The 27739-nt window shown below is 36.8% G+C and overlaps 1 protein-coding gene across 10 annotated transcripts in view; it reads left to right on the forward strand.

The window, feature by feature from the left end:
- The window catches only part of Cadps2 (calcium dependent secretion activator 2), a 595026-nt gene that overhangs the window by 140395 nt on the left and 426892 nt on the right, over positions 1 to 27739 (forward strand). For all 10 annotated transcript variants that reach the window (XM_017797106.1, XM_017797102.1, XM_008828867.1 and 7 more), the window contains exon 2: positions 19023 to 19136. In XM_017797106.1, the coding sequence (XP_017652595.1) occupies positions 19023 to 19136 (114 nt within the window). The remainder of the gene's footprint in view (positions 1 to 19022; positions 19137 to 27739) is intronic.

Genomic DNA, 27739 nt, shown 5'->3' on the forward strand with positions numbered 1-27739 from the left:
ATATTTTGGTTCTATTTATTCATATCCTAGATTATCTTTCAGTTTTTAGCTTTCTGAATTCCTTTTGCATTTTCTTGGCCATCTGTTTTTTGAATCCAAGTTTTCTCCTATGAAAAAACTATGTGGAGCTGATCACATCTAGATGCTAGTGGAGGGCGACCAAAGATGCTTCCTTCTTCAATTTACCTTGGCCCTGTGTCTCTCAATAGGTGGGTAGCAGATAGGATAGAATCAAGGGCAGACCTTTCACCAGTAGGCTGAGGTTTAGGGCAAAAATGCATATGCTATGGCCTAGAGTACCCAACCCTTCACTGTTTAGTCACAGGATGTCCTGGTGTTAAGTACAGTGTAAGATTTCTCTCTAGAACAGTATAGGTGGCAATGTGTGTCAGACCCCACCTCTCTGAGTGACAATGTGCAGTAACCCCTCTTCATCCTGTGGTCTCTGTTGTCTTTAGGGATTTGTTTGTGTTGTGAGAATCTGTCCATGTCTATTTGAATTAGTTTAACTTTTATGGCACAGTCACTCGTGTTATAGAAAGGTTTTCTTTTTAGGTTTGGTGAAAAGACAGCATTAAAGGTCACCCACCTTCTGCGAAATTCAAGCAGGTTGAGAAGAGGTTGGGCTTGTAGGAGAGATCTCTGAATATGGGCTAAAGAGGAAGAAACTTTTAGTTTGTATCTTACTGTGCTTGTTCCTCCCTTTGGCAGAATAGATAGTGAGCTTTAGGGACTTCTTGTTTCAATTCTCCATTCCCTGGAAAACTGTCCTTTATCATGATTTCTTACGAGAAATTTGCTTCAGAGGTTAGCATGTTTAGGTCACATGTTTCCCAAGCAGATAAAACAATAACTCTTAAGAAGTATTTGTATCTTAAATTCAAAGTTATGCAAACTAGAGGATGAATCTCTTTTGTTGTGTTTCTTTTTGGTCAGGTATAGAAGCTTGATTTAAAATTGGGTTTAGTGCTAGACAGATGGATCACTTGGTAAAGCGCTTCCCTTGCAAGCATGAGGACTTGAGTTCAGTCCCTCAGAACTCAGAGCTGGAGAGGTGGTGAAAGAAGGGTTGCTGGTGTGTATTGGACAGTCTGTCTAGCTCAGCCAACAAGCTCCAAGTTGAGTGAAGCCTGTCTCAAAATGATAATATGGCAAGCCATTGACGAAGATGCTAGACATCAGCTTCTAGGCTCCATAGGCACATGGACATTCATGCACATGCACCTGCACACATGAGCACACACTACATAAATAAGTAAATAAAATTGAGCTTAGGCCTACCTTCTAGATAAAGTGCACCTGTCATCATTGTATATTAGTTTTAAAAAATAAAATAAGGAGTTGTGGCAAAGGGGTTTTGCTGTGTAAATCAGTCTGCGTCTATTCCTTGATTCCCCTTTATCTTTGGTTTAGTTGGACAAAGGTCTTAACTTGTGATTACACTCTCAAGCAAATTCCAAACGTCACTGAACATCAGAATCCCTTAGGAACTTTAAAATTGGAGCTTTTCAGGTTGCTGTATTAAAAACCCTGGAATAGTAGTAATGGGGTAGTGTTTCAGTACCTAAATCCTTTTTTCAAAAACGTTTTTTGGGGAGTGTAATTTTTTCCAGGTTTGGACTTTACTCATTTGTTCTTTGTGCTTTAGACATGGGCACAGTTGCCCCTCAGTGGCATCTCACCTACCTTCTGGTTTCAGACTTGCCCCAACATGGTGAGTTCTGTGGAAATTTCCTTTGAGCTTCCTTTTCAGGCAGTACTGAGAAGATTAAGGAGTCATAGGTGACCAGACCTGTGGTATAGCAAGTCCTAACAGACAAAATACTGCACCGAGAAGACACACTGTTTAATGAACAAAAGGAAGATAATGACAGAGAGGGGAGGGAGGATCCGAAGATAATACAATGCAGGATGCGCAGTTACATTCTAATTTTAAATAAATAACAGATGCAGCTTTGTCTCTTCTAAATAATGCGTAGGACATACTTTATTTGAAGTTCATTTAAGTGAATGTAAATACTTACACTTACACTGTTGATTACTAGGAACTCAAGTTCATTTGGAAATCCTGCATCTAATCATGTGATTCTTTGATATGAAAAGAAGGAATATGTGGCGTTCTCTTTCAACTCAGTCAGGAAGTTTAGATTAGCCATTCCGTTAAAGTAGCTTAGAACTAGGTTTTGCATTGAAGCGTCTTTAGTTTTCATTTAGTATTTCTTTGTTGATTATTTAAATATGTGCATTGTACAGCACTTGAGAGACAGAGGCAGGTGGATCTATACGAATTCGAGGCCAGCCTGGTCTACATAGCAAGTTCCAGGTCAGCTAGGGCTACAGGGAGACCTAAAAAAAATAAATCAAAAAATAAAAAATAAAAAAAATAAATATGTGCATTGTAACTGACAGAATCAACTTCACTTTGCCTTACTTTTCCTCTTACTTGGAAAATAGTTATATATTCTTTTTTAAAAATTCATTTGGTGAACAAATATGCTAAAACTTTTCCCTTTCTTATCAGGAACATTCAGAGAGTACATGAATTCACAATTGTTTTGGAATCAGAAAATTGAATGCAAATATTTCTGTCAAGCCATTGTTCAGTTATTTTAATGTTAATCTTAAAGAGAGTTTTTATCCATTTAATCTGCCCAAACCCTTGAGCTTGCTAATGTTTTAAATATGTTTGCAGTGAAGTCTTAGAGGAACATAGCATCTTTGCCAAGTAAAATATTGATAAAAGGAAATGAATGTGAAATGGTTTTCTTTAAGGGAATAATATCATTGCATTTTATCCCTGCATTTATGGATAGAAATGTGGTGATTTATCAGTAAAATCTAATTAATTACAATAAATTATTTTTAAAGTATTTGCAGCTACATTTTCTACTTTGGGTGCCAACCAGAATTTTTTTTATATGCTAGGGAAATATTCATCCAGGCCTTCAAAGATACTAGTGTTTGTGTGCAGTTCGCCAGTTCAAGTCTTTTTACAGGAAAGGCAAGTCAGAGCACCAGTGCTGGCCCCACTAGGCAGCTGTCTTCTGGCTGCCTTCTATCCTGAACAGGGTATCATTTAGCCATCAGACTGCATCACTATACAGGGAGGACTGAGTTTCCTATAAGTACTCAGGTCAATTGATTGGTTAGTAATGATGTTGTATTTCCCTTACTCCAATGACTCTAGTGGTTTCATTAGGAAGCATTGTAAGTTCTGTCCAGTGATGTGTGAGCCAAGTCAGAGAAAAGATATGTCTATTTGGGGAAAGGTTTCTATTTCTCTCTCTCTCCCTCCCTCCCTCCCTCCCCTACCTATTACCTACCTACCTACCTACCTACCTACCTACCTATGCCTTCCTACTGGTCCTCTCTCCCTCCCCTTCTCTCTCCCTCTTTCTCTCTCCCTTCCTCCTTATCTCCCCATCTCCTCTCTCCTCTCTCCTCTCCTCGCTCTCCCCCTCCCCCTCCCCCTCTCCCTCCCCCTCTCTGTGTATAACTGGGCTCAAGGACAAAAGTCAGCAGTGCGTCAGTGTGGAGTTGGTGATACAATGGTGAGCATAGCTGCTTTCCAAACCAGCACATGGAAGATGGAGACAGACAAGGCCCTGTTCCTCCATGACTTCATGGAGCATTAGATGGAGCAACTCTGGAGCCCCTTTGCTTTGGGCTTCTTGTGATATGTGATAACATCTTCCTCGTTGCTTAATGGATCATTTTAAGTTGGGCTGTCTGTTACTTTCAGTCCAAATGCAGAATGGAATGCACCTTAATGATTAGCATTGATATTCGGAAGCTGTCGCTGCTTATGTCAGAAGGATGGATAGACGAAGCACCTTGCTCTCTTCCTCCTCTTTCTTTGCAAAATGCAATTTCTCATCTGTGATGTAGACCTAGTTTTGTTAGAAAGCAAAAGTTTGGATCAAATTTGAGGAAATTAATTTCTAACACTTCTTTTTATTCTAAATCTATCCTATCAAACTGCGTATTATGCACTAGAAAAGGCCATGTGTAACAGAGTCGGTCAGCAGGTCTAAGCTTTTGGAGGGCACAAGGTTGTTGGTGGCTGAACATTTCTGTCTTGAGTGCTTTGTGATGACTATAAAATCTCTGTGTCTTGCAAATAAGGCTTCAGCATAGGGAGCCTTGCCATGAAATAGCAGATGGTACTGAGGCACAAAGTTCTTCCTGCCTGAGAACAACATCATCTGCAAAGCAGAGTTACTCAGGCTGCAGCTCTACAAAGCAATCTTTCACTGTTTCTTTAGCTCTCTCAGAGTCTGTCCCTGAATATATTTGGACAACATAGAGCTAGATATATTGGAACTCTTTTCTAAGACTTTTCTGCCCATCCCCCTACCCCCAGTCACTTATATACTACACTACACCTTCCTGGAGAGTAACAGTGAATGGTGGTTTTTCCTTTGTTGTAAAGGGCCTGGCACAGCAAATGTACTTAACCTGGGAGAATAGAGATAATGGGCATCTGTAGTTAAGGAATCTGCATACTAGTTAGGAGAAATCCACAAAAGCAAAAGATATTAGAAGGTATGAGGTGATGAAGTCGCACAGAAGGCAAGGTGACTTAATATTAGGATGTCAACAGGAAGTAGATTTCCTGGGGGCATTGAATTACATTCTAAAGGATGAAAGGGAATTCTAGGAAGAGGTAATAGTGTGTGCAAAGACAGAAAGGCACAAACCAGCACGGTGGGATGGTGTCTTGAAGGCCAAGGGGAAATGTACTCAAGTCTTCTTCCTGATTTAATCACATGATAGGCTCTACTAGGCTCTGGGGATCCTGTGCATTAGCCATATGGAACATGTGATTTGAGGCATTCCAGAGAAATCCCAAGCATAGCCAGTGGATACAAATATGTTAGATATACCTGTGAACTAGACTGTTTTTGTGACTTCTCTGAGTCTTCCTCATTTGAAAAGGAAGGATTCTGTTTTATAGGGAAACACTAATGTTAAAATAATCCATGAGAAGAAACCAGAAATGTGTTCATTGTATAGCAAATGGCCAGTAAGTGTTAGCTGCTATTACCAGTTGTTAAGTTATACATCTGCTGAGGGCAGGCAAGTGGAAATCACATTATTTTAAAAGCATAGTCCTCTTCCTTTACATAGACCACTAGAATAACTTGGAGAGGATTGGCTGAGAAGTGACTGGTGACTCATGACATACTGGGTCCATGTTGTAGGATGGTAAAATGGCACAGTGTGTGTTATTCTTTCTGTTCTTTAACACTTTCATGGTAAAAGCTCTTGGATGAATTATTTGCACAGCCTCGTTGATTTACTTAGAATTTATCGGATGGATGGGAAAGAAGTGAATGTGATTTGATTATTATAAGAACTTATTGGAATGTCTCAGAACATTTCTGTTCCTCTACCTTCATAGTCATCTTTGAACTGCTGGCTGCAGCAACAGTTGCTCAGGGCGTGTTTTTTGATAATTGGTTTGCTTTTCTTTTGATGAGCTTGTTTTTGGTAGGGACCATTAAAGGCTATTTGTATGGTCCTTTCCACTCTCCAAAAGGGAGTAAAATGGATGCTTTCAATGAGCAAAAGGGTCCTAAAGCAGATGTTTGGAAGATAAGACCAATAAGCTTTTCCAGCTTTCTCTCTTATTTACTTATCATCTCCTTCAGGTACGCAAGAGAGCCCTGTTGAATAACTCCTTAGCATTTAACCTGATTATCTCTTTGAAGATGCACTTGAATGAAGACATGGAATTAAATGAGAGCTGCCATCGGGTTGAGGAGAATATAGAGACACGGTAATAACTATGTATTTAGAGTGCAGAGACTGAGGTTAGAATCTTTGTTGTGTGATCTGCTTTTTTACTTTAGCATGTCAACCTATCTTTTACTGCAGAACACTTGCAACAGTGTAGGTGAGCAGTAATGCCTCCTTCACTTGTCTAATAATGAAAAAATAAATACTAGATAAATACAGTTCTCCAGATGCGTTCTGGAAATATTATTTGGGATCCCCTACATAAATACCAACGTTGACAGATGCTCAAGGATCTGATATTCAGTGACTTGGTATTTGCATATAATTTACAATTATGTTTGTATGCTTTAATCTATAGATTATGTATAATGCCTAATACAACAGAAAGGCTATGAGAATATTTGAAATACTGTATTGTTTAGGTAGAGAGTAATAATGAGACAAATCTGCCTATGTTCAATTCAGGGGCAGTTGGTTCTCCTGAATACTTTTTACCTGCAGTTGGCTGACTATGGAAGTGGAATCCGTGGATGTTTTGGAAAAATTGCTGAGGCATTGCATTTGGATTTTGCTCTATTTCATTAAAAGCCACACTTAAGAACTTTGCCCCAAGCTTGTATTCAGTGGAGTCTCCCTGTGTGGCACAAGGCATACCTATTTTGCATGGGGTAGCATGATCCTGTATATGTCTCCTGACTAATTACAATATCATGTGGCCACAGATGTCATTTAAAGCTTTCTAGTAGTCTTATTAAAACATATCCAAAAAACAAATGACAGTTATTTTAATTTATTTTATAGATCCAAAATATTTTTTCCATATGTAACCAATAAAGATGTTAGTGATATATTCTTGTATTCTTTTCTCATGATACTAGAAGTCAGAATAGATATTATGAACTTGGCTATCACAGTTCAAGTGCTAAGCAGCCTTGTTTTATGCTTGCTGAGTTGAATAGCATAGCTCTGTTTGTATCTCTTGTTAATTGATCTTTGGCATCTATCCTAAGATTCATTTATTTTACGTGTGACTTTTGCAGGTGCTCTAGTAAAATACAGAGCATTTGTAAAGTCATAGCAGTTACAAACCATTTCTAATCTTTTTTTCTAGTGTCTTATTTAATATAACAACCTAATATCATTGCTGTTCTTGTAATATAGATAAAGAACTTGAGGCCCTGAGACTAATAAACCTGCTTAACACCATATAACTTGTGGTGGATCTAGATATAAATAGAAGTGAACTAACTTGAGTAGAAGGCTCCATTACCTATTAGTAATATATAAACTGACTAATTGATGAAATGGTTATCATCAATAGTCTGTTCTCTATCCAATGTGATTGGTGAGTTTATTTGACTTTCTCCAGGGTATTGAGGAGATTCAAATGTAACAATAGAGGATTTGACAGTCCTGCTAGGGAATAATTTTATTAACAAGTGACTTCTTTTTCTTAGTGTTTTCATTAAAAAGGAAATACTATGAACTTTACTATGCTGAGCATTGTGTTAGGGCAGGGTCAAAGCAGCAAGCTAAAGCCAAGATTTTATTCTAAATTAGTTTTCATTCTACTGAGAGATTTAAGTAATAGACACATGTAGCTCTATAAAACACATGAATAGGAATACACATCTCTTGATGAAAATCTGCACTTCAAGGGGACACTGAGGATAATATTGTAGCTGATGCTTTTAGGGTCAGAATGCAACAAGATAAAAACTTCTTTGAGCTTAATTTGATCATTTGTGAAAAAATTTTCACTATAGGAGTTTTAGAAAGATGAATGAAATATGTCATGTAAGAATAAAATTTCTCATATACAGAATGAAAAAGTTCTAGAGACCTGATTTTCAGTCTGATATCTATAAATAGTACTATATTATGTCTTTCAAATCTGTTGTTATGCAAGTAGATCTTAGGACTTCTCAACATACATGCACACGTGTGCACAGAAACACACCCACACAACATAACTATGAGGTGATGGATATGTTAATTAGCTTAATTTTACACACACCCACACAACGTAACTATGGGTTGATGGATATGTTAATTAGCTTAATTTTAAAAAGCTATCTTACAGTATATAAACCTATACAGAAGAAGTTAAATTATGTCAAAACATCACATCATATATACTTACACCTTTAAATATGTATAATTTTTGTTGATTATAACTCCATAAGGAGAAAAGGGAAGAAAAATGAGGCATTTATGGGATTTGCTGAGTACAGCATGGCAGGGACACTGGTGGAATCATTGGGCTTCCAGATTACATTTGTCATTTCAGTTTCTCCTGCCTGCTCCCCCTAAAGACCATGCCATAAAGGTGTGTACTTTTGTTTAGGTTTGAGTTCTACTGGGAAGTCAGTAAGAATGTGTGTGGAAGCCATTCACTCAGGGGCTGAGTGAGCTTCACCTGGGGCCCATTTATGCATAATGCAATAGGAGTTTTGGTTCTATACTCATTAGTTAGTATACATTTTATTATAAAATATGTTAAATTACTATTGCACATTTGGGGCTTTTAATCTCCCTTTTAATATTGTGAGATAATAACATTCAATTTGCCCAAATAATGTTGTTTTCAATCTACTTCAGGCACTTAGACTTACGTATTCACTGTTGATTGGGGCAGACTCATTGAATGAGAAGCTTTTCACATAAAAAAAAAAAAAAAAAATGAAAATATTTGTTTTAAAATAAATTAAGATGAACCTTACAGGAAGTATTAGGCTGGTTTGAGTCTCTGGCCTTTTCCCTCTGGTTGGTGTATCAGTTGCTTTCCTGTTGCTGTGATAAAACACCATGACAAGGCAACTTCTAGAAGGAAGAGATTATGGGGCCTACAGTTCCAGAGAGAGGGAGAAGAGTCCATCACAGTGAGGGAAACATGGTTGGAGGCAGCCAGAGCAAAAGGCCAAGAGCTCACATCTTCAAGCATGTGTGGGAAGCAGAGAGAGGGAGGGAGGGAGGGAGGACACTGGAAGTGGGGAAAGACTATGAACCCCCAAAGCTCTTCCTTAGTGATGTGCTTCCTTCCTCCAGCAAGGCCACACCTCCTAATCATCCATGACCTTCCCCAAACAACACCACTAGCTGAGGACAATATATACCAAATGTTCAAATACTTGAGTCTATGGGGATCAGGTCTTATTTAAACCACCACAGTTGGGTAACTCCTTGTACTTTTCCATTGGTTTGAATTAAATATTGTACTACATATTAACAGTAAAGCCAAATGAAAAGTTGTATGTATGGTGGTCAATTTTCTCTCCCTTAGAGGAAGTTGGGAGGTAGGTGATTTAGAGGGTCAGTACTGCTCCTGAAGAAGGACTCTCAGCCTCTGCTGCTCTTGCTATTCTACCATCTTAATATGTCAAAGCAATGGCTTCAGTTGGCTTATCAAATTCCAACCAGCAGGGCAAGAGAATCACTTCGACAATCCTGTATGGTTTCCGGGAAGTCTTGTATATATTTGCTTGTATGTCATTTGCCACATAAATGAGCCTGGTATTTATAGTCTCATGTGGGGCATAGCCACTCTCCCAAATACAGGTTGCATATTCCTGATTTGAAAGGCTTGGGATAAGAAATGCTTCAGGTTTCACATTTTCTACCTGATTTTTTGAATTTTTGTGTAGACTTTATAGTTAAACATCCTTTGTTGGAAAGATAGGGAATCCAAAATGATCCAAAGCCAACAGCTCAGCCTTGTATCTATGCTTACAAAAAAGGGGCAAGAGAGTTATTTGAATAGGACACAGTGCTAATGCCTTCCATGTGAGAAGGCTGGCTAGAGCCTCTAGAGCACTCTGCTGTTCTGCCATTTGGAGGGGCGGTGCTCTGTAGTTTCAGAGCATGGAAGTTGGCAGTATAGTTTACTTTTGTTTGACAGAGTTCTGGTGCTTGCTACTTGTTTTCCTCTCTTCTCTTTTCACCTTTTGCTGGTAATGTCCTTTACTGTCTAATTAGCAGTTGTGCTTTTGTATTTGCCTGAACACCAGAGCCTGGAGTAAGTCATTTTATCACTAGAAAAAGCTTTGTCTCCAATCCTGAAGATTCAGGCTCACTAGTCACCTGCTGTTTTGCCATGGAATCTGTCACCATTTTCGCTTACCAGACGTCACATAGCCCCTACTGTGAGTGGTAAGCCTCCTGACTGGGGCTGCAGGTAAAGGCAGGCTTTGCACAGCAGTGGTTGCTGGTTCCTATGTGGCATATTGGCTGGTGTCCTGTGTAGTAAAATCCTGGTGTATGTCTTCAGTTAATCTGTGATTTAGAATGAAAAAGCTAGAATTTAATCTAAAAGTGAAAAGAAATAGTAAAGAAATATAATCATCCTTAAACTCTGCAGTTTTGTTTTCCTTATTGCAATTGTTTTTGTGACTCAATCCTCACAGCCAGATTGGAGCTATAAAATTCAACTTTTACTGTCAATATTAGAAGTATTTTCATAAGCCTGTGTCTTGGCTGTATTTACCTATTTGCAAGGATGCGTGTGTTCTATGTAAACTTCTACATTTTATTTTTATATAAAAAGTTTGTTTTAAATTTCTACTAAGTAATTTCTGTTTGTCAACTTTTATTTATATTTGATATATCTTTGTATTTGTATTATAATATTCATTCGTGGTAAATACAGTAGTCTTTACACTGAATATGGGGAAAATTGAAGCACAGTTTAAAAAAAAAAAGAAAGAATACATGAAGTTGTCAGAAAAAAGTGATGGGGAGATCCAGGAGGAGTTGGAGGGGAGGAAGTGGGCATGGATTTGATGAAAACACCTTATATGCATGTGTGAAATTCTTAATAAATTTTTAAAATTGAAATAAAAAGAAAAAAATCAACTGAACCCCTAAAATATTAATTGATAGTGTGCCCTGGTATGAGCAGTGGCAGGATTCAGTTCTTAATCCTGAATTAGTGAATATTGTGTATTGCTTGGATAAAGACTGTGAATAATATCAAACTACACTAGTGGATGTAGCAGATTAGCAGAGCTGTAGAGAGCTGAGCTAAAGGAATCAGAAGGTAAAAATACGTCTTCCTCAACAGGAACAGCGAACTAAATGAATTTAGTAAGATGCAAAGGGACTTGATGAAGAACGTGGAAGAATGTTTGGAAGTTTTTATTGATTGTAAGTATGATGTGAGTCAGTTGACATCACTGCCAAGAAGGGTTAATAGATTGTAGGTTGAATTAATGGACACGGAGTCCTGACTGTGGGAAGTGACAGTCCTGCTTATTTCTGTGTTGGCCACACTTTCCTGCGAAAATTATGGGCATTGCTATTGTAATGCATTTTATTTGCTTAATCTTACAGCGTTTTAAGAGCTTTTATGCACTTAGTTTCACTGAACATGCTTATTTTATGGAAAACTATAGTGTATACCTAGTAAACTATCCAAGGGATTGGGGAAAAACAAGGAATTTCATTCTAGGACAGAGAAGAGTCATAAACCAGCCAGAACTTGTGTTTAGATTCTTAAATTGCTTTGTTAAAGAAATTAGCATCTGGTCTGCTTTGTCCTAAAGGTATAGAATTAGGATTGGGCAACATTGCAGAGTTACAAGGGAGGAACATCAATGTTTTATAATTGTCTGAATTTTGAATAGGCCTCTGGGCTTTATTGAGATAATAGTGGTCTCTTTCTTTCTCTCTCTCTGTCTCTCTCACTCTCTCTCTCTGAACTCATGTGTTCAGTTGGCTCAAGTGAAGTCTGAGAGGTCACTAGGTATAGATTTTGTAATATTAACACATTGATCCAGGTATGCTGACACATACCTGTAATCCCTGCACTTGGAAGATGCCTGCAGGATGAACTGGAGTTCAAGGTCATCATGGCCTGCGTATCAAGTTTGGAGGCCAGCCTAGACTATATGAGGCTGTGATTCAACAATAACAATTTTAAAGCCCAATCAACTAAAGATTAATTCATTGCATAGAATGCTGTGAACAGATGGCTGGTATTGCTCTTATCTGACTCTCTTCATCTAGGTTTCTTTGAAATTCTCATGATTGAAACAGGGAGAAAAAAAAAAGATACAGCACAATCCTAATCTTCCACCTGAAAGGATAATTTAATCAATCTGTGGTCCAGTGTCCATGCAAGATAGGTTTAAAAGCTGCTTGTGATGGATCATAATTGTTCTGAGTTTAAAGACGTGCAAAACTGCTATTAAAGTCTATTTTAAATCTCAGTGAAGTAAAATTCAAGTAGACAATAATATTCTGTGATTTTTAAGTCCCCAAATGAATGGAGCACTGTGAGCTAAAAAATCTATTACCCTTATTTTCTCTCTGTCCAGTTTCCAAAGCCATCACCTTCCATATTTTTTTCTTGGCATTTGGAAGCAAATCTACATATTTGTTCTCATTTTGCCCAATTTATATGTGAGAAACACCCTATTTTATGTATCATTTTAAGCTGTTTTCTTTTTTGAGATTTTTTTGGAAATCTTTTCATGTCAGTACACAGAGAATTTTAAAATTCTTTTTATGTAAACAATAATATACCATCATTTGAATGTAGAATTTTTAATTGGGCTCCATTTCCATTTTTGCAATTAACAGTTATAATGAAGTAATTGTTTTCTTTTTGCAAGTGTTTAGACATTTCTGTATTATCAACCTAAGTGGAGTTTTTGATTCCTAGGACACATGCATTGATCACAAAATTGCCTACTCTTTTTGTTGTACCAGTTTGTGTGCTTCTAAACACTAAAAATGACTTCTTGGATAGTTTTTGTGTTTTCTTGTTAAGGATGGAGTTAGGCATGCTTTCTTAACTTGACTGTCACGTCTCTGAAATATCTTTTTTTTTTTCCTGCTAAGTCAATAGGTTCCTATCAGTTTCTAGGAGGCGTCTAATGTGGTTGGTGATTAGTTCTTTGGGATATGAGTTAGTAGTATCATTTTTTCTGATTAATCTTCAGATTCACAGGACTGGAGTTACAGATGGTTGTGAGTCACCTGACATGGGTACTGGGAACTGAACTCAGGTCCTCTGTGAGGCAATACTTGCTCTTAATTGCTGAGCCATCTCTCTAGCCTGCAAAATGTATTCCTGTTGTGATTTATAACTTCTGATCAAAAATGTATTTTAATTATATTTATTTTATTTGTGTATGTATATGTCTGTGTAAGTGTGTGTATATGTGTGTATGTGTAGGGGCCTGCACATGACATACTGCAAGTGAGACAACTTTTGGGAATCTATTTTCACCTCCTGCTATGTGGCTCTCAGGGATAGAACTCAAGTTGTCAGGCTTGACAGCAAGTATGCTGTCTGCTGAACCATCTTGCTAGCCCAACTTTTGATTTCTGAATAACTAGGTTTTCTTTTAGAGAAGTATTGGACTTGCTACAACGTTGATCTTGGGTCTGTGAGATGGAGAGATTTCCCATAAACACCTTGTTGTCCTGTCACACAGTCTACCATTATTTTCAACATCCACAGCATAGTGGCACCTTTCTTTAAAAGGATGCACATATATCGACATCTCATTATCCCCCAGAGACCATAGTTCAATTAGAGTTCATTTTCGATGTTGTGCATTCTGTAGGTTTGGATCGAAATTTATAATGGCATATATCCATCATTATAATGTCTCTGCCCTAAAAGTTCTCTGTGCTTTGCAGACTCATCTTTCACTCCCTGACTGACCTCAGACAATTACTGATCTTATTGTTTCCACAGATTTGCCTTTTCTAGAAGTCTTACTGTAGGAATCATTTAGTCTTTTCAAATTCACTTCTCTTTACTTGAATTTAGCTTTTCTACATGTCTTTCTATGGCTTGATGGCTCATTTCCTTTTAGTGCTGAATAATACTATATTGTGTAGATGTACCATACTTTGTTTTTCCATTCACCTACTGAAGGACGTCATAAAATTACTGTAAGCACTGATATACAGGTATTGATCTGGGCATAAATTTTCAACACCAAGTAAACACTAAAACATGCACTTTCTGGATTATATGTTAAGAGTATGTTTACTGCTATTTTAAAATGCCGTTTGGTGAATTAGAGTTACTCCTAACAATGAACAGAGCTCGTGTTGCTCCCTCTCTCCACCAGTGTTATTGGTCGGGATTTGAATCTTTTTGTGAGAACTGAATTACTATTTCTATTTTAATTTGAAACAGGGTCTCCCTGTAGCCCCAGCTGTCCTGGAACTCACTAGGTAGACCAAACTGGACTTGAACTCACAGAGATCCTCCTGCCTCTGCTTCCTGAGTGCTGAGATTAAAGGCGTGTGCCACCACGCCCAGCCAAATATTTTTATAGAGTTTTTGTGGATTTTATACAATACATCTTAATCATATTTAGCTTCCTTCTCTCTATCTGTCTCCTCCATAGCCTGCCCACAGGACTTCATGCAACTTTTCATACATGTTAAGGCCTATCAAATCAAATTTGCATACCCAGGTGTCTCTCAGTGTGAGTTCATCCACTGGAGCCTGTTCAGCGTGCCTGGCATCACTTCCTTAACAAAGACCAACTCTCCCTCATGCAGCAGTGATCTGCTGCCAAAGGTCCCTCACCAAAGTTGTGACCTCCTGCCCATTTCCCCAGTTCTATGCTGGGTTTTGTCTGATTGAGTTTGCGTGGATCTTGTGCATAAAGTAGCATCTATTTGTTATTTTAATTTTCATTTCTATAATAACATTATATGGAACATCTTTTCATATGCTTACTCGTCATTTCTGTTTGGTCTTTACTGAGATGCATGTAAAAGACTTTAACCCATTTAAAAATTTGGTTGCTCATTCTTTTAATCATTGAATTTTTTTAGTTTTTTGTATACCTTGGATAGTAATTCATTATCAATTGCATCTTTGACAAATATTTTCTCCCAGTCTATATAGCTCATCATCTCATTCTCTTGATACTGTTTTTTACAGAATAAAAATTTTAACAAACAAATTCTGGCAGATCAATTATTTTTTCATGCTATGCTTTTGGTATTATATCCATAAAATCATCACCAAATACAAGGTCATATTTTTCTTTTATTGTCATAATTTTCCTTTATTCCTTTTTATATTATTTATAGTTTTGTACTTAACATTTAGGTCTGTGATTTATTTTAAGTTAATTTTGTAATATGTTTAAGGATTTGCCTAGATCCATATTTTTGCATATTAATGTCTAGTTATTCCAGCACCATTTATTGTAAATACCATCGTTTTCTCCACTAATTGATTTTGCTTCTTTGTGGAAGATCAGTTGGTTTTATTTGTGTGGGTCCCTGCCTGGGCTCTCTTTTCCATTGCATTCATCTGTTTCTCTGTACTTTGGCTAATGTTACAATTTCTTGATTACTGTAGCTATAATCACTGAAGGTGAATAGTGTCAGTTCTCCACCTTTGTTCTTTTCGTTCAATAATATAGTGATTATTTTTGTTCTTTTGCTTTTTTAAGTGATAGAATTCATTTGTTGATATTCAGAACATAATGCACTGGGATTTCAGTGAAATTGCTTTGAGTTGAAAATATCAAATAAGAAACAACTGACATTTTGACAATATTAAGTTTTATTACACATGAATAGGAAGAATCGATTTAGGTTGTTTACTTTGATTTCATTCATTAGTTCTATTCTTTTTCCTCATACAGATTTTTTATATTTTGTTAGATTTATGCCTAGATATTTTATATCTTGTCGATTGCTGTTGTATAGGAAAGTGATTGACTTTGGTATATTAACCTTTCATGCTGTAACTATACTACAGTTGCTTATTAGATCAGGAGCTTTTTGATGTTGATGATACTTTTGGACTTTTTCATAGACTTTCATTTCACCTATGAAGAAAGTTTTATTTCTCCCTCCCCTCCCCTCCCCTCCCCTCCCCTTCTCTCTCTCTCTCCCTCCTTCCCGGCTTCTCAGCCTCCATTACCTCTGGATGCTTCTTGAGCAGAGTGCAAAGATTTGCATCACTTTGTTGAAAAGCAGTAGTCAGAGACAGCACCCACTCCTTGTCTGGGCCTTAGCAGGAAAGCTGCTCATTTCTCACCATTACATATGATACCGTTGTGTGTTTGTCTAGATGCTCTTTGCTCAGTTGAGGAAGTCACTCCATGTTCTTAGTATGGAGTTTCTTCTTTAAAATCACATAGGACTGTTGACTCTGCCAAAGCCTTTCTTTTCTACCTGTGGCTATGATCCTGTGATTTTTCATTTTAGTTTGTTTATGTGGTGGATTGATTTTTGAACGTTGAAGTAGTCTTGCATGCCGATGACAAATCTTACTTGGTTTTCTGTGTAATTAAGTTTTTACACATTGGATTTAGTTTTCAATTCAGTTTTCAAATATTTTCTTGAGGATTTTGCATTTATATTTATCCAAAATTCTGGATCTTCAGGTTTCTTTTCTTGTAATGGACTTGCAGATTTTGAGTTGTAAGTAGAAAGGTATTTCTCACATTAATGTTTAAAGGATTTTCCTGTGTTTTCTCCTAGCTTCTTTATGATTCAGCCTTTATACATTAAAAGTTTTCATCCATTTAATTCATGACATTGTGAGTTAGGGTGCAGTCTGTTTCTTTGCTGGAAAGATATCCAGTTGTTTTTCTACTGCTTGTGGGTTTTAGACTATAGTTAAAAATGGACCTTAGTAAAAAAATGGATCCTTGTTTACTATTTTGTGGTACTATACAGGTGTTTTAGAGTACATTTCTGATTGTTTTCTCTCAATTTTTTTGAGTCTGCATGATGCTATTCTTAGTATATAATACAGGTCCTTTGGAAAATGCAAAATCTTTTAGGAAATGGCTCTCTGAAAACTCTTCTCTGTGCTATATTAAGTTTAGCTTTCTTTTTCTTTCCCTGTCTTCCCTATGTACAAATGTGGGTGCTTTCTCTTATTAATAAAATATCTACTTTCTGGTGCTTTATGAAACTAACATTTGGTGCTGTTTTATTTCTTAGGTATAACTGTAGTATCTTTAAAAAGCTCAATCTTGATATTTAGGTAGTGCTTCTGGCATGTTTTCTGAGCTTTATCAGTTTCATTGTAGGTGGTAGGTGGGGGCTTTTCTCCAGTCTCCTTTCCTGGATTCATATCCTTGAATTTCCCATACCATAATTACTGAAAAGTAACCCTAATATTAACAACTGAACTTAAATAATGATGAACTAGAAATTGCAAAAATCATATTTCTGAAGTACTTTTAAGAGTAACAAAAGGGAAGAGGGTAGTTAAAGGAAACAGTGTACAGGTTCTGCATTTTGAATAAGGTAGCAGGGGGAAATGACCATTAAAATCCCCTCAGTTCAGTCATTCTCAGTCTATTTCCATTTCCATTATTCCCCTGGAACTTGATTTGTAAGGTGAAGCCCCTTGTTCTGACTCCCATAACTTGGAAGCTAAAGTGTTCTCAGCTGCCTCACTTTAAGCAATTGCTGTCCCAGTTCTATTTGGTCCCTTTTGTGAGCTCTGCTTAGAGAGCTGAAGTCATAGACATAATTTCCCTTGCTCGTACACTTGCATACAAAAGGTGCTTGCTTTCATTTCCTTCATATTATAGAAATGGTGGTTGTAATAAAATGGTGATGTTCATTGTTCCTACAGTTCAGCTGGGCTAGCTTCTAAAATGAAGGAGATAACCTTAGAAAAGAAATGGGCCCGTCTTCATTCTTCAGTCCTCAGAGCAAGAGGTTTTTATTGGTTGTCAGCACCTGGCTACAATAGGACACTTCTTTATCGGCCTGTTACCCCTAGAAACAGTTTCATTACAAACTGTCTTGTTTGTTAGACTCCTAAATAAAAAAAAATCTTTTTGTAAAATACCTTGTCTTCCTGATATTTGAATGGCATTTTAATAACCTCTTTGAACAGATTTAAACTTATTTCACACCAGCTTTTTGAAGCCAAATCATACCAGTTTTGTTTAGATTTCTAATCCTTTAGTCATTTTATCCTCAGTATGTTTCCAAATGCTTCACATTCCTGTATATGTACCACAACTGGACTGAATTCTTTAAGGAAGTCTAATCAGGATCAAATGAAATGGAAGCATCACTCCTTTACTGTTCTTATGTATTTCAATATGTACAATTTCCCAAACTGCCATGTACGCTCTAGTTAAGCATGAACACAGTGATTCAATGCTTCTAGGCCTAATACCCTACCTCTGAGTGAAGTGTATGCACGCATGTATGTGTGTGTGTGTGTGTGTGTGTGTGTGTGTGTGTGTGCTGAAGACATTTTATAGCATAGGTGAACACAGGGCACTGAGACTGGTGCTTCTAAGGACCTGACTGGGTTTAATAGTCGGCTTCTGCTATCAGGAAGTCCTCAGTAAGAGGCACTTTGTCTTTATTTTGCTGTGGAGCTTAGAAATTAAGTAGGTGATGCTCCTTGTAGTTGCTTAGAGGACATGGTTAGAGAGTCATAGTCGACATCAGTCATAATGACATGTAGTAATGGTGTAACTAGATTTACCATGGTGCAAAAATTGAGTTATAAACTTGTACCCCTCCCTGTCACATATCTCTTCCCTCAGCGTGCTTGCCTGGGAGATCCCCACTCACATGTTGGCTCCACATTCACCTGTTGGCTCCCCAACTACCTGTTGGCTCCCCGCATACCTGTTGGCTCCCCACCTACCTGTTGGCTCCCCACTCACCTGTGGGCTCCCCACTTATCTGTTGGCTAGCTCTGTCTCCTCTGAACTTTTCACCTGTTCCTTGTTTTATTTATTTCAGTTTATGCATTGAAAGTATTTGTTCATGGAATTCAAATTTTGGAACCCAGTAATTTTTCCTTCCAGAAGTCTTTATTGAATCCCTTCTATCTTGTACAGCCTTCCATCTTAACTACCTCTTACATAGGATGGTGTCCACTCATTTCCAAAAGTTCTTGCCCTCTTTGGTTTGTTTGTCCAGCACAGCTGATGATTTTGTACATCAAATCCCCAGCCAATTTTCAGGTTTTTCCCTTTCTCTACAAAGGGACAGAGACGTTAAGAGCAGGAATTCTGTGTAGGGAAGAAGTTTGGAATTCAGTTCCATATCTGGCTTACAGGAAGGTAACTTGAAAAATAATTTACGTTCATAAGTACAAAGGGTAGCATTTTTAGCTCTTATTTTTCTTTACCATGAAGCTATTTTTAAATGTCTAATCCACATACAGCAACTATAAGTTGAAAAATTTTTATTAGTTGTTTGAAATGAGAATTTCATAGTGTATTTTGTTCTTCTTTCGCCAGTTACTTTCTTGAGTGAACTGACTGATTTATCACTTTATTTTCATTTTTTCCTTGTAGCTTAACAAACAGCAATTGCAGTCACTGAAAGAACGGTTCCAGGCCTTCCTCAACGGAGAAACTCAGATTGCAGCTGATGAAGCATTTTGCAATGCAGTGCGGAGTTACTATGAGGTACGTGTACAGAGCTTTGTCTTTGGTATTCTGATGATTTCTAAAATCATTATAAGACCTTTACTAGTAGGATAGGAAGTCTTTGCACTTGCTACTTTCTCAAAAGCATTTTAGCTTCAATTTTACAGTTTAAAAACTCTTTCCACAGCCTGGTTTTCAGAGATAAACAGAATTGGAAATTCTTCACATCTTTTGAGGAGAAGTAAACTGTTCAGGATCATCTTCTGGTGGGGAGTGATACAGTTGAGTCTAGCTATCTTCAGGTCCACATGCCTAAATTATTCTTTATAATCTGGATTTCAATAGCAAATTACTGTCTGATGCCAGTTTGTTCTCTAAGCTTTATAATAATGAAGGGCACTAATTAATTTCAAGAGGATACATTTTCTTTTCTTATTGAAGGAATAATACTGCCAATACTATTTTGCTGTTTCTTTTGATTTGAGCTTGTGACTCAATTGAGAATTCTCCGTGGATTTCCTGTGAGCAGCAGTTCTCTCACACAATCATTAGCTGCTTCAACGTGTTGCCAGTCGATGTTAAGTTTGGAGAGTTCACTTTATCCTCAGCATTTTAGAGTCATTTGGGGAATGGGTTCTTTTCATTGTAAAGATACTTTAAACCTTTCAGCTGAAGAAACATGTAATCCAAACTTACATTAAGCTAGTGCAAAATGAAAAGTGTGGAGATGGAAATTAAAGAAGTACCAATTGGAAACGAAGAGGTCAAATTATCCCTATTTTCGGATGATATGACGTTATACATACGAGATCCCAAAAATTCCACTAGAAAACTGTTAGGTTTAATGCTTTCAGTAAAGTAGCAGGATAAAAAATCAACTTACAAAAATGAGTAGCCTTTCTATATACCAATAGCAAGCAGTCAGAAAAAGCACTAGAGGAAACCCTCCCATTCTCAATAGCCTCAAAAATATATTTAGGAATAAATCTAACCAAAGACATTAAAAATCTCTACAATGAAAATTTCAAAACTATAAAGAGGGAGATAGAGGAAGACACTAGGAGATGGAAAGACCTACCATGCTCATGGATTGGTAGAATCAATATTGTGAAAATGACCATCTCAACCAAAAGCAATTTATAGATTCAATGCAATCTCAATCAAAATACCCATGACATTCTTCACAGAGCTTGACAAAATCATCCTAAAATGCATATGGAATCACAAAAGAGCTCAGATAGTCAAAACAATCTTGGGCAAAGAGAACAGTGCTGGAAGGATCACCATACCAGATCTCAGATACAAAATCAACTTATAAAAATCAGTAGGCTTTCTATATACCAATAGCAAGCAATCAGCAAAAGCACTGTAGCATTACAGAGCTACAGTCATTAAAAACAGCATGGTACTGGCACGAAAGTAGACATGTAGATAAGTAGAATACAATACAAGACCCAAACATGAGTTCATATAATTTCAGCCACCTGATATTCGACAGAGGTGCTAAGAACACAGAGTGGAGGAAAGATAGCATCTTCAACAAATGGTGCTGGCAAAACTGGATCTCCAGCTGCAGAAAAATGAAACTTGACCCTTATCTTTTACCCTGCACAAAAGTCACTCCAAATGGATCAAAGACCTCAGTATAAAAACTGAAACTCGGAAACAGCTAGACGACAACATAGGCAGCACCCTCCAAGATATAGGCATAGGAAAGGACTTTCTAAACCAGACATCAGCTGCTCAGGCACTGAGGTCAACAATCAGTAAATGGGACCTCATTAAACTACAAAGCTTCTGTACAGCAAAAGAAACAACTAAGGAAAGGAAGAGGAAACTCTCTGAGTGGGAGAAAATCTTCACCAGATACACATCTAAAAGAGGATTAATATCCAACACTTTCTTTTATAATTAATAAGACTGACTTTTCTTTTATCAAATGATATATGTATAGATTCTTATATTTCATATTTCATCTTTTTTTTTGGTCTTTTTGAGACAGGGTCTCCCTGTAGCCCTAGCTGGCCTGGAACTCACTATGTAGATCAGGCTGGCCTTGAACTAACAGAGATCCACCTGCCTCTGCCTCTGGGATGCTGGGATTAAAGGCATGTACCACCACATCTGGCTTTATGTCATCTTTTAAGAATTGGCAAAATATGAAAGAATATAACTTTGGATCTTGCAAGCTAAAATATAAGCCTTATTTTCTTAAGATATTCTAAGTCAAGATTCAGTTAAACAATATATACACTTTTGCCACCAGATCCATGCCATGAACATTTTGTAAGCGTGATTTCAATAATTTGTATCTTTTCTGTTAGTTTAATAGTCAGGGAAGCAGGGTAATATAAACTTTACAGGTGGTATAGTAAATAACTTCTGTTGCACACACACACACACACACACACACACACACACACTCAACTGGTAGTAATGGTTTCTTTTAAAATTTTCTTAGTTGTTGGAGAATTTCCTCATGTAATGTGTTTTGATTAAATCCATCCCTATTCCCTCCCCTCTAATAACTTCCTTAGCTCCCCACCCTAATTTTTCCTCTCAAATTCTTATGCTCTTTGCTTTTGAAATAGCACTGAGTCCACTAAGTGATGCTTTTATATACATGGATATAGAACCGTCTACTGGAGCAAGGGTAGCCTCTCAGGGACCACATCCCCAAAGAAAACCGCGTTTCCCTCCTCCAGCAGCCATCAGTTATCAAGAGCTCTTTGGCTAAAGGTGGTACTTCACATGAGTCCTTTCCTCATCTATGCTGGGATTTTGTTCACTTGATCTTGTGCAGGCCTTATGCATGCAAGTCACAGCTGCCGTAAATTCATGTGTGCAATGGTGCTATCATGTCTGTGAAATACTGTTTCATTTCAGATATCCACCACCTCTGACTCTTAACAATCTTTCCACCCCCCTCTTCAATGATGGTCCCTGAGCCTTGGGAGTAGAGACTGTGGTATAACTGTCCCATTTAGAAGTGAACATTTCAAGCCTCTTATTTTCTGCTTATTGGCCAGTAGCAGGTCTCTATATTCATCACCCTCAATGGCAAAAAATAAAGTAAAAAACAAAATGCTTATCTGCTGAGAGTTGAGATGCAATAATCTTTGTGGATGTAGAGGTAAGAACTTAGGGGGCAGTTTATTACTGGGTCCATTTAGCCTAAGTGTTTTTATTTAGTAAGCACAATATGAAGAAAGAAAATTTAGTTAAAGACAAGCTTAAGCTGAGCTAATAAAATTAATAGCTTTACTGAGGGAAAAATTATACCCATTGTACTGTACCTGAGGATTGTGCTTTCTTCTGGGTATCATATATAAGTGAAAAGATGTGAAAAAGTACAAGTTTTGTGGTATTGAACATGTCACACATTGGACTTCTGTTGCTTATGGTTCCCAGATAAAACTAGAATAAAGATGGAAAGTGAGATGTGACTTCACAAATTGCCTTTCCCATGTTGTTAGTCTGTTTAACAGACAATGGTTATATGTTTGTTGTATTTGTTAGACATGCAGATACTTACTTCAAATATTTACTTCTCTTTAATACCTGGAATTTCAGAAAGAACCCCTGCATGTTTATTTTTTCTCCATTATTTGATGAAAACATTTCTTCATGGTATGTTCATTTTTTTTTGAAAAAGTAAGCAATTTCCTTCAACTAAAATTATGCCAAAGTTAGATTTTTTTCTGGTTTTTTCTTTGTAGTGTTCTTTTTGGTCTGTGTGTCTATGTTTACCTTTGCATAGCCACATATCAGTTTTAGTATTTACAGTGAAATTCAGTATGTTGCATACATGCATATATTACACAGCTAATAATTTTCTATGATCAAATAATTTCTGTCACATTGTAGAAGATGTCTTAAGTACTAGAAAGCAGTAACAATAGAAAACAATTTTTAATAATTTGTCAGTAATTTTTCTTCTTAAAATTAGTACAAAGTAATCCAAATATCTAAATCACATAATAGGTTAAGAAGATAGTAGACAAAGACCAAATAACAAAAGAAGTAAAACAGATGTCATGCGGCCTACCCAGTGATTTAATAGATGGCAGTAGTTATAATTTGAATAATTGTTTGTTTTTATTGCTGGATTCTGATATGCTTTCATTTTCTTAATTGTAGTGTTTTTATTGTGTTCCATAAGAATCTTACTAGCTGGGTAGTGGAAATTATAAAAGACACTAATTCTACAAGTATTCACTTATTCGTCTGTCCATACCATTTAGGTTTTGTTGGGTTTTCAATTTGTTGGTTTTTGAGCTTACTTTGTAGGTGAGTAATCATAACTTTATTGTAATATGCTACTTTTCAAGTTATTCTTACATCAGAAAATTGCTTCTGTTTTGTAGGATGCTCTTGGATTTAATATAAATAGAACAATGACCATGTGACTGATAACTGGTATGTGAAAAAGCTCGTGGCCTTTCCTTGAAGATTTCTAAAGCACGGTGTATAGTTTCTTCCCCACTGGTTTCAGCATAATAAAGACTTCAGATTCTATTAATGTCAAAAAGCATGTTAGAACTTTTCTCTTTGTTCCTAGTATGTTGGGTGAGGGGTGGTTTTATTTAAAATTTTTCAGAAAGAATGTATGATAACTGGTATGTGAAAAAGCTCGTGGCCTTTCCTTGAAGATTTCTAAAGCACGGTGTATAGTTTCTTCCCCACTGGTTTCAGCATAATAAAGACTTCAGATTCTATTAATGTCAAAAAGCATGTTAGAACTTTTCTCTTTGTTCCTAGTATGTTGGGTGAGGGGTGGTTTTATTTAAAATTTTTCAGAAAGAATGTATAGTTTACTTATGGCTTTCATTTGTTGTCTTTTGCTTCAAAAGAATAGATGAAAATTACAGACTGACTTATACAGTCTGTTAAAAATTACCAAAGAGGGGTTGGAAAGGCCTCAACAGTTAAGAGCACTGACTACACTCACAGAGGACCCAGGTTCAAATCCCAGTACCCACATGACAGCTAACAAACACCTTTAAGTCCAGTTTCAGAGATCTGAGGACATCTTCTGATCTCTATGGGCATTGCACAACGTGGGTGCACTTACACAGATGCAGGCAATATACACATAAACATAAAATAAAAATTACCAAAGAGTGTTAAAAATAAATATTGTCACTGCCATGTGATCACTACCACTGGTCATTCAGATTTCCTGATTATATAGTGAGACAAATGAGAATTTCTTCAGTAAGTTAAAAAAATTATTTCAGGGAATTTCAATGTGAAATTTATAAATATTGTCAGCCTGAAATTGAGCTCTAATTTTGATTCATTATTTTATGTACGATATACAGTCAAAATTTAGAGCTCAGATGCTCTCTACTTAGGTATTTCTTTAAGAACACATTTTAAAAGAAGTAATTGATTCTTATGGTAGATAATATAAGAAATATTTAAAAGAAGACAATTTTCTATAATAATAAAATGGCTCTAAAGTAAATTGATCAAATTAAAGGCAGAGGAAAACAGATATTTCATATTTAATTCCAACACCAAAAGGCAACTCTTGTATCAGTTTTTTTTGTTTGTTTTATATATGTATGAAACTGGAATCATTTGAAAATTTTTATGTCATGAGCATACTTTAATGTCATATATTTTCATATACATGGTTAGACTCCTATGCAGTAGTCTTTAAGGCACCTATAGCTAAACTTTACTTAGTTTCCTAATTATTAAGTATTTAGGTTTTCTGCATTTTTTTGGTATTAAAAATCCTGAAAGGATTGTATATATTCTAAATTGGCCATCTTTAATAGATTCAACAAGTGGAAAAAATAGGCAACAGATAAAATGCAATGTTTAAGTGCAATGGACCTTTCAATGTAGATTGTAAGTTGCCCTCAATGAAAGCAGGAGTAATTTGTGCTGTTGTAACAGAATGCTCCCTATTTCCCTGAATTTTTGTGTTATAAAAATTGCCAACTATTGATTTCACTCATTTTCATTTCATTGTTAGTCAAGTTTTACTCTTCCATATTGGTTGTTTATTCTTCTTTATGAAATAATTATCCCCTTTGTCTATTTCTTCATTTCCATATTATTTTAATAGGCATTTTATGTACTCAATACACCCTGTAAAACTGTAGAGGACTACTTCTCTTCCCACCCCACCCTGCTCCTAGTCCTCCTACTTCCTTTTGCATCCTTTTTTTTTTTAGTATGTTCCCTTAAGCTATTTCTTGGTCCAGTAAGAATGAAATGATACAGGCAGAAACAGAGTCCCCTTTCTGGAGTTCTTAGTCTCATTCATAAAAGAATTTACGAGTGGATTCAAATGAAACTTTAGGACAATTTTATTAGAATGAAAAAAAAATTCTTCCAGGTAGGCAAGCCACAAATCTCAGCAACTGCCTTGAGGAAGAGAATGGAGGGGAGAAGGAACAAACCATAACACCATGCCCGTTTACTGTGGTCAAGCACACGGAGGACTAACAGACACATGGCAGGGAAGGGAAGGTAGCTTTAGAGAAATGGTAAAGAAGCCCATGATGTTGGAGCAGCCCAAAACATTAGGGAGAGCTGTTAGAAAACAGATATGAAGAAGAAAAGGAGAGGTTATGCTTTTCCAGAGGATTCAGGAAAACAGGCAAGACTCAAGGTGCCACATGTCTGTGACTGGATCCACAGACAGTGTGCTAAGGGGCAGAAATTACCTTCAGGAAAAGTTCACCTTGTCTTTAATGCACTAGGTATTCCACTGCTCATCTCTTTAGCATGACATAAGGCCAACCTGCCCTCTTAGCAGTGGCCCTGTGGTCATTTGATCTGGCAGAACTGGAAAGCTGAGTCTTCATCCAGGCCAGAGATTCTTATACTCTTTTTAAAAAATATTTTATTTATTATTTTTATTTTATGTGTATGAGGATATTGCCTACATGTGTGTACTTGTACCCCTACCTGTGTTATGCAATGCCCATAGAGGTCAGAAGAGGTTGTATCCCCTGGAACTGGAGTTATTGATGGTTGTTAGCTGCCATGTGAGTGCTGGAATTTGAACCCTGGTCCTCTGCAAGAGCAGTCAGTGCTCTTAACCACTGAACCATCTCTTCAGTCCTAGACTCTTATACTCTTGACCAGTTTAAGGCTATTTTTTTCTTTTGTTACTGTAACCAAAAGACTTGATCATATCCTGTGTTGTTTGCTTTGGATTCTCTTTTCCTGTCATGAAACATTGAGGATGGTACCTCTCTCCTGTTTTCCTTCACACATCTTCATTCCATCGTCCCCCTGTAGTGGATTAGTAGCTCTGGAGAATTCAGATGGTTCCACTCTGGGCTATCTGTATGTGCCCACAAAGCTCATGTCATCGCTATCTTCCTGTTGGTCTCATTGCAACAGAAGGAAGATGATCTCCACAGCTCCTTCCAGGTGCACAGAACTCTGGACCTTAAACATTATTTCTGGGCAATTATCTTTTCTATTGTGTTGAATGATCTTGAATCTCCAAAATATAAATAATAAATTCAGGACTGTGGCTTGATTGTATACCTTCAGAACAAATCTCTAAGCTGTGCTGCGTAATCCTTATGTACATTCTTAATTCTGAGTCCAGATACTAAAACTTGACTTCGGCAATTGTTTTCTCCCCAAGGAAACAGAATGCATGCACTAATTCACCTCTACCAACAACCAGTTTTTTCATTTCTTATAATTAATCTACCCTGATTCCCTGACTTTCTACCACAACCCAATATTTATGTAAAATAAAGTACAATTGTTGAGTTATTGATGTATGAAAAGTCATAATGTTTTAAGGCATAGTTTTGTGATTTCCTTACAATTTTTGAGATAATATATAACGTCTATTCCTTAGTCTTATGCATTTAAGCTAGAGAGAGACTGACTGGAAGATAACATTTAAATATTTTGATGAAAATTCTTTATTTTCATTTTATTTGAAATAGATTTACTTTGCATATTCTAGAAAGTGTTTGACCTGTCAGAATCTCTTTTTGAACTTTGAAGTAATGCCATGGAAAAGGCATGAGATTTTTTCATAGAGGATTGATGATCACTAAGTAAACCAAGATTGGCAGCCTGTGGCAGGAGGGGATAAAAAAAGGTCAACATATTCATGGATGAAATCCAGTAGCCAGTTTCAAATTTGCACTAAGTTCTACACATCATATTGTATCTGTTATTTTTGATATTAGCTATTTTAGGTCATATACTTTCATATACATTAAGAATGACATTTGAAATTAAGTACTCTGTAAGAATCAGGAAAATGTGCTTTTATGTCTGAGACTTCTGATGCTATTTAGAGCATCTAGGTTGATGCTACCTGTCAGAGAGCTGTGTAAAGTCAGTTGCATTCTTAATGACATCAATTTCTTTTATGTAGATCAAGAAACGTGTATATTGTAGAATTTTATCACTTAACAATAATTGAGAAAACTTGTCTGTAGGGACTCAGGTTTGCTTTGCTTAGCGGGGGACCTGCTGGCTTCAGGGCAGAGGGTCTGATCGGCGACAGAGTCAAACTCTGGGACCTGTGTCTTCCCAACAGGATGATTTATTTTAGAATTCATATGTTTTTTATACATCCCAAGGAACTAGCAGTCACGTGGGATATGGCAGTCACATACAAAGATTTAGGGTACAAAGAA

This window comes from Nannospalax galili, unplaced genomic scaffold (assembly GCF_000622305.1).
Source record: "Nannospalax galili isolate Female #2095 unplaced genomic scaffold, S.galili_v1.0 scaffold413, whole genome shotgun sequence".
NCBI classification, from domain to species: Eukaryota; Metazoa; Chordata; class Mammalia; order Rodentia; family Spalacidae; genus Nannospalax; species Nannospalax galili.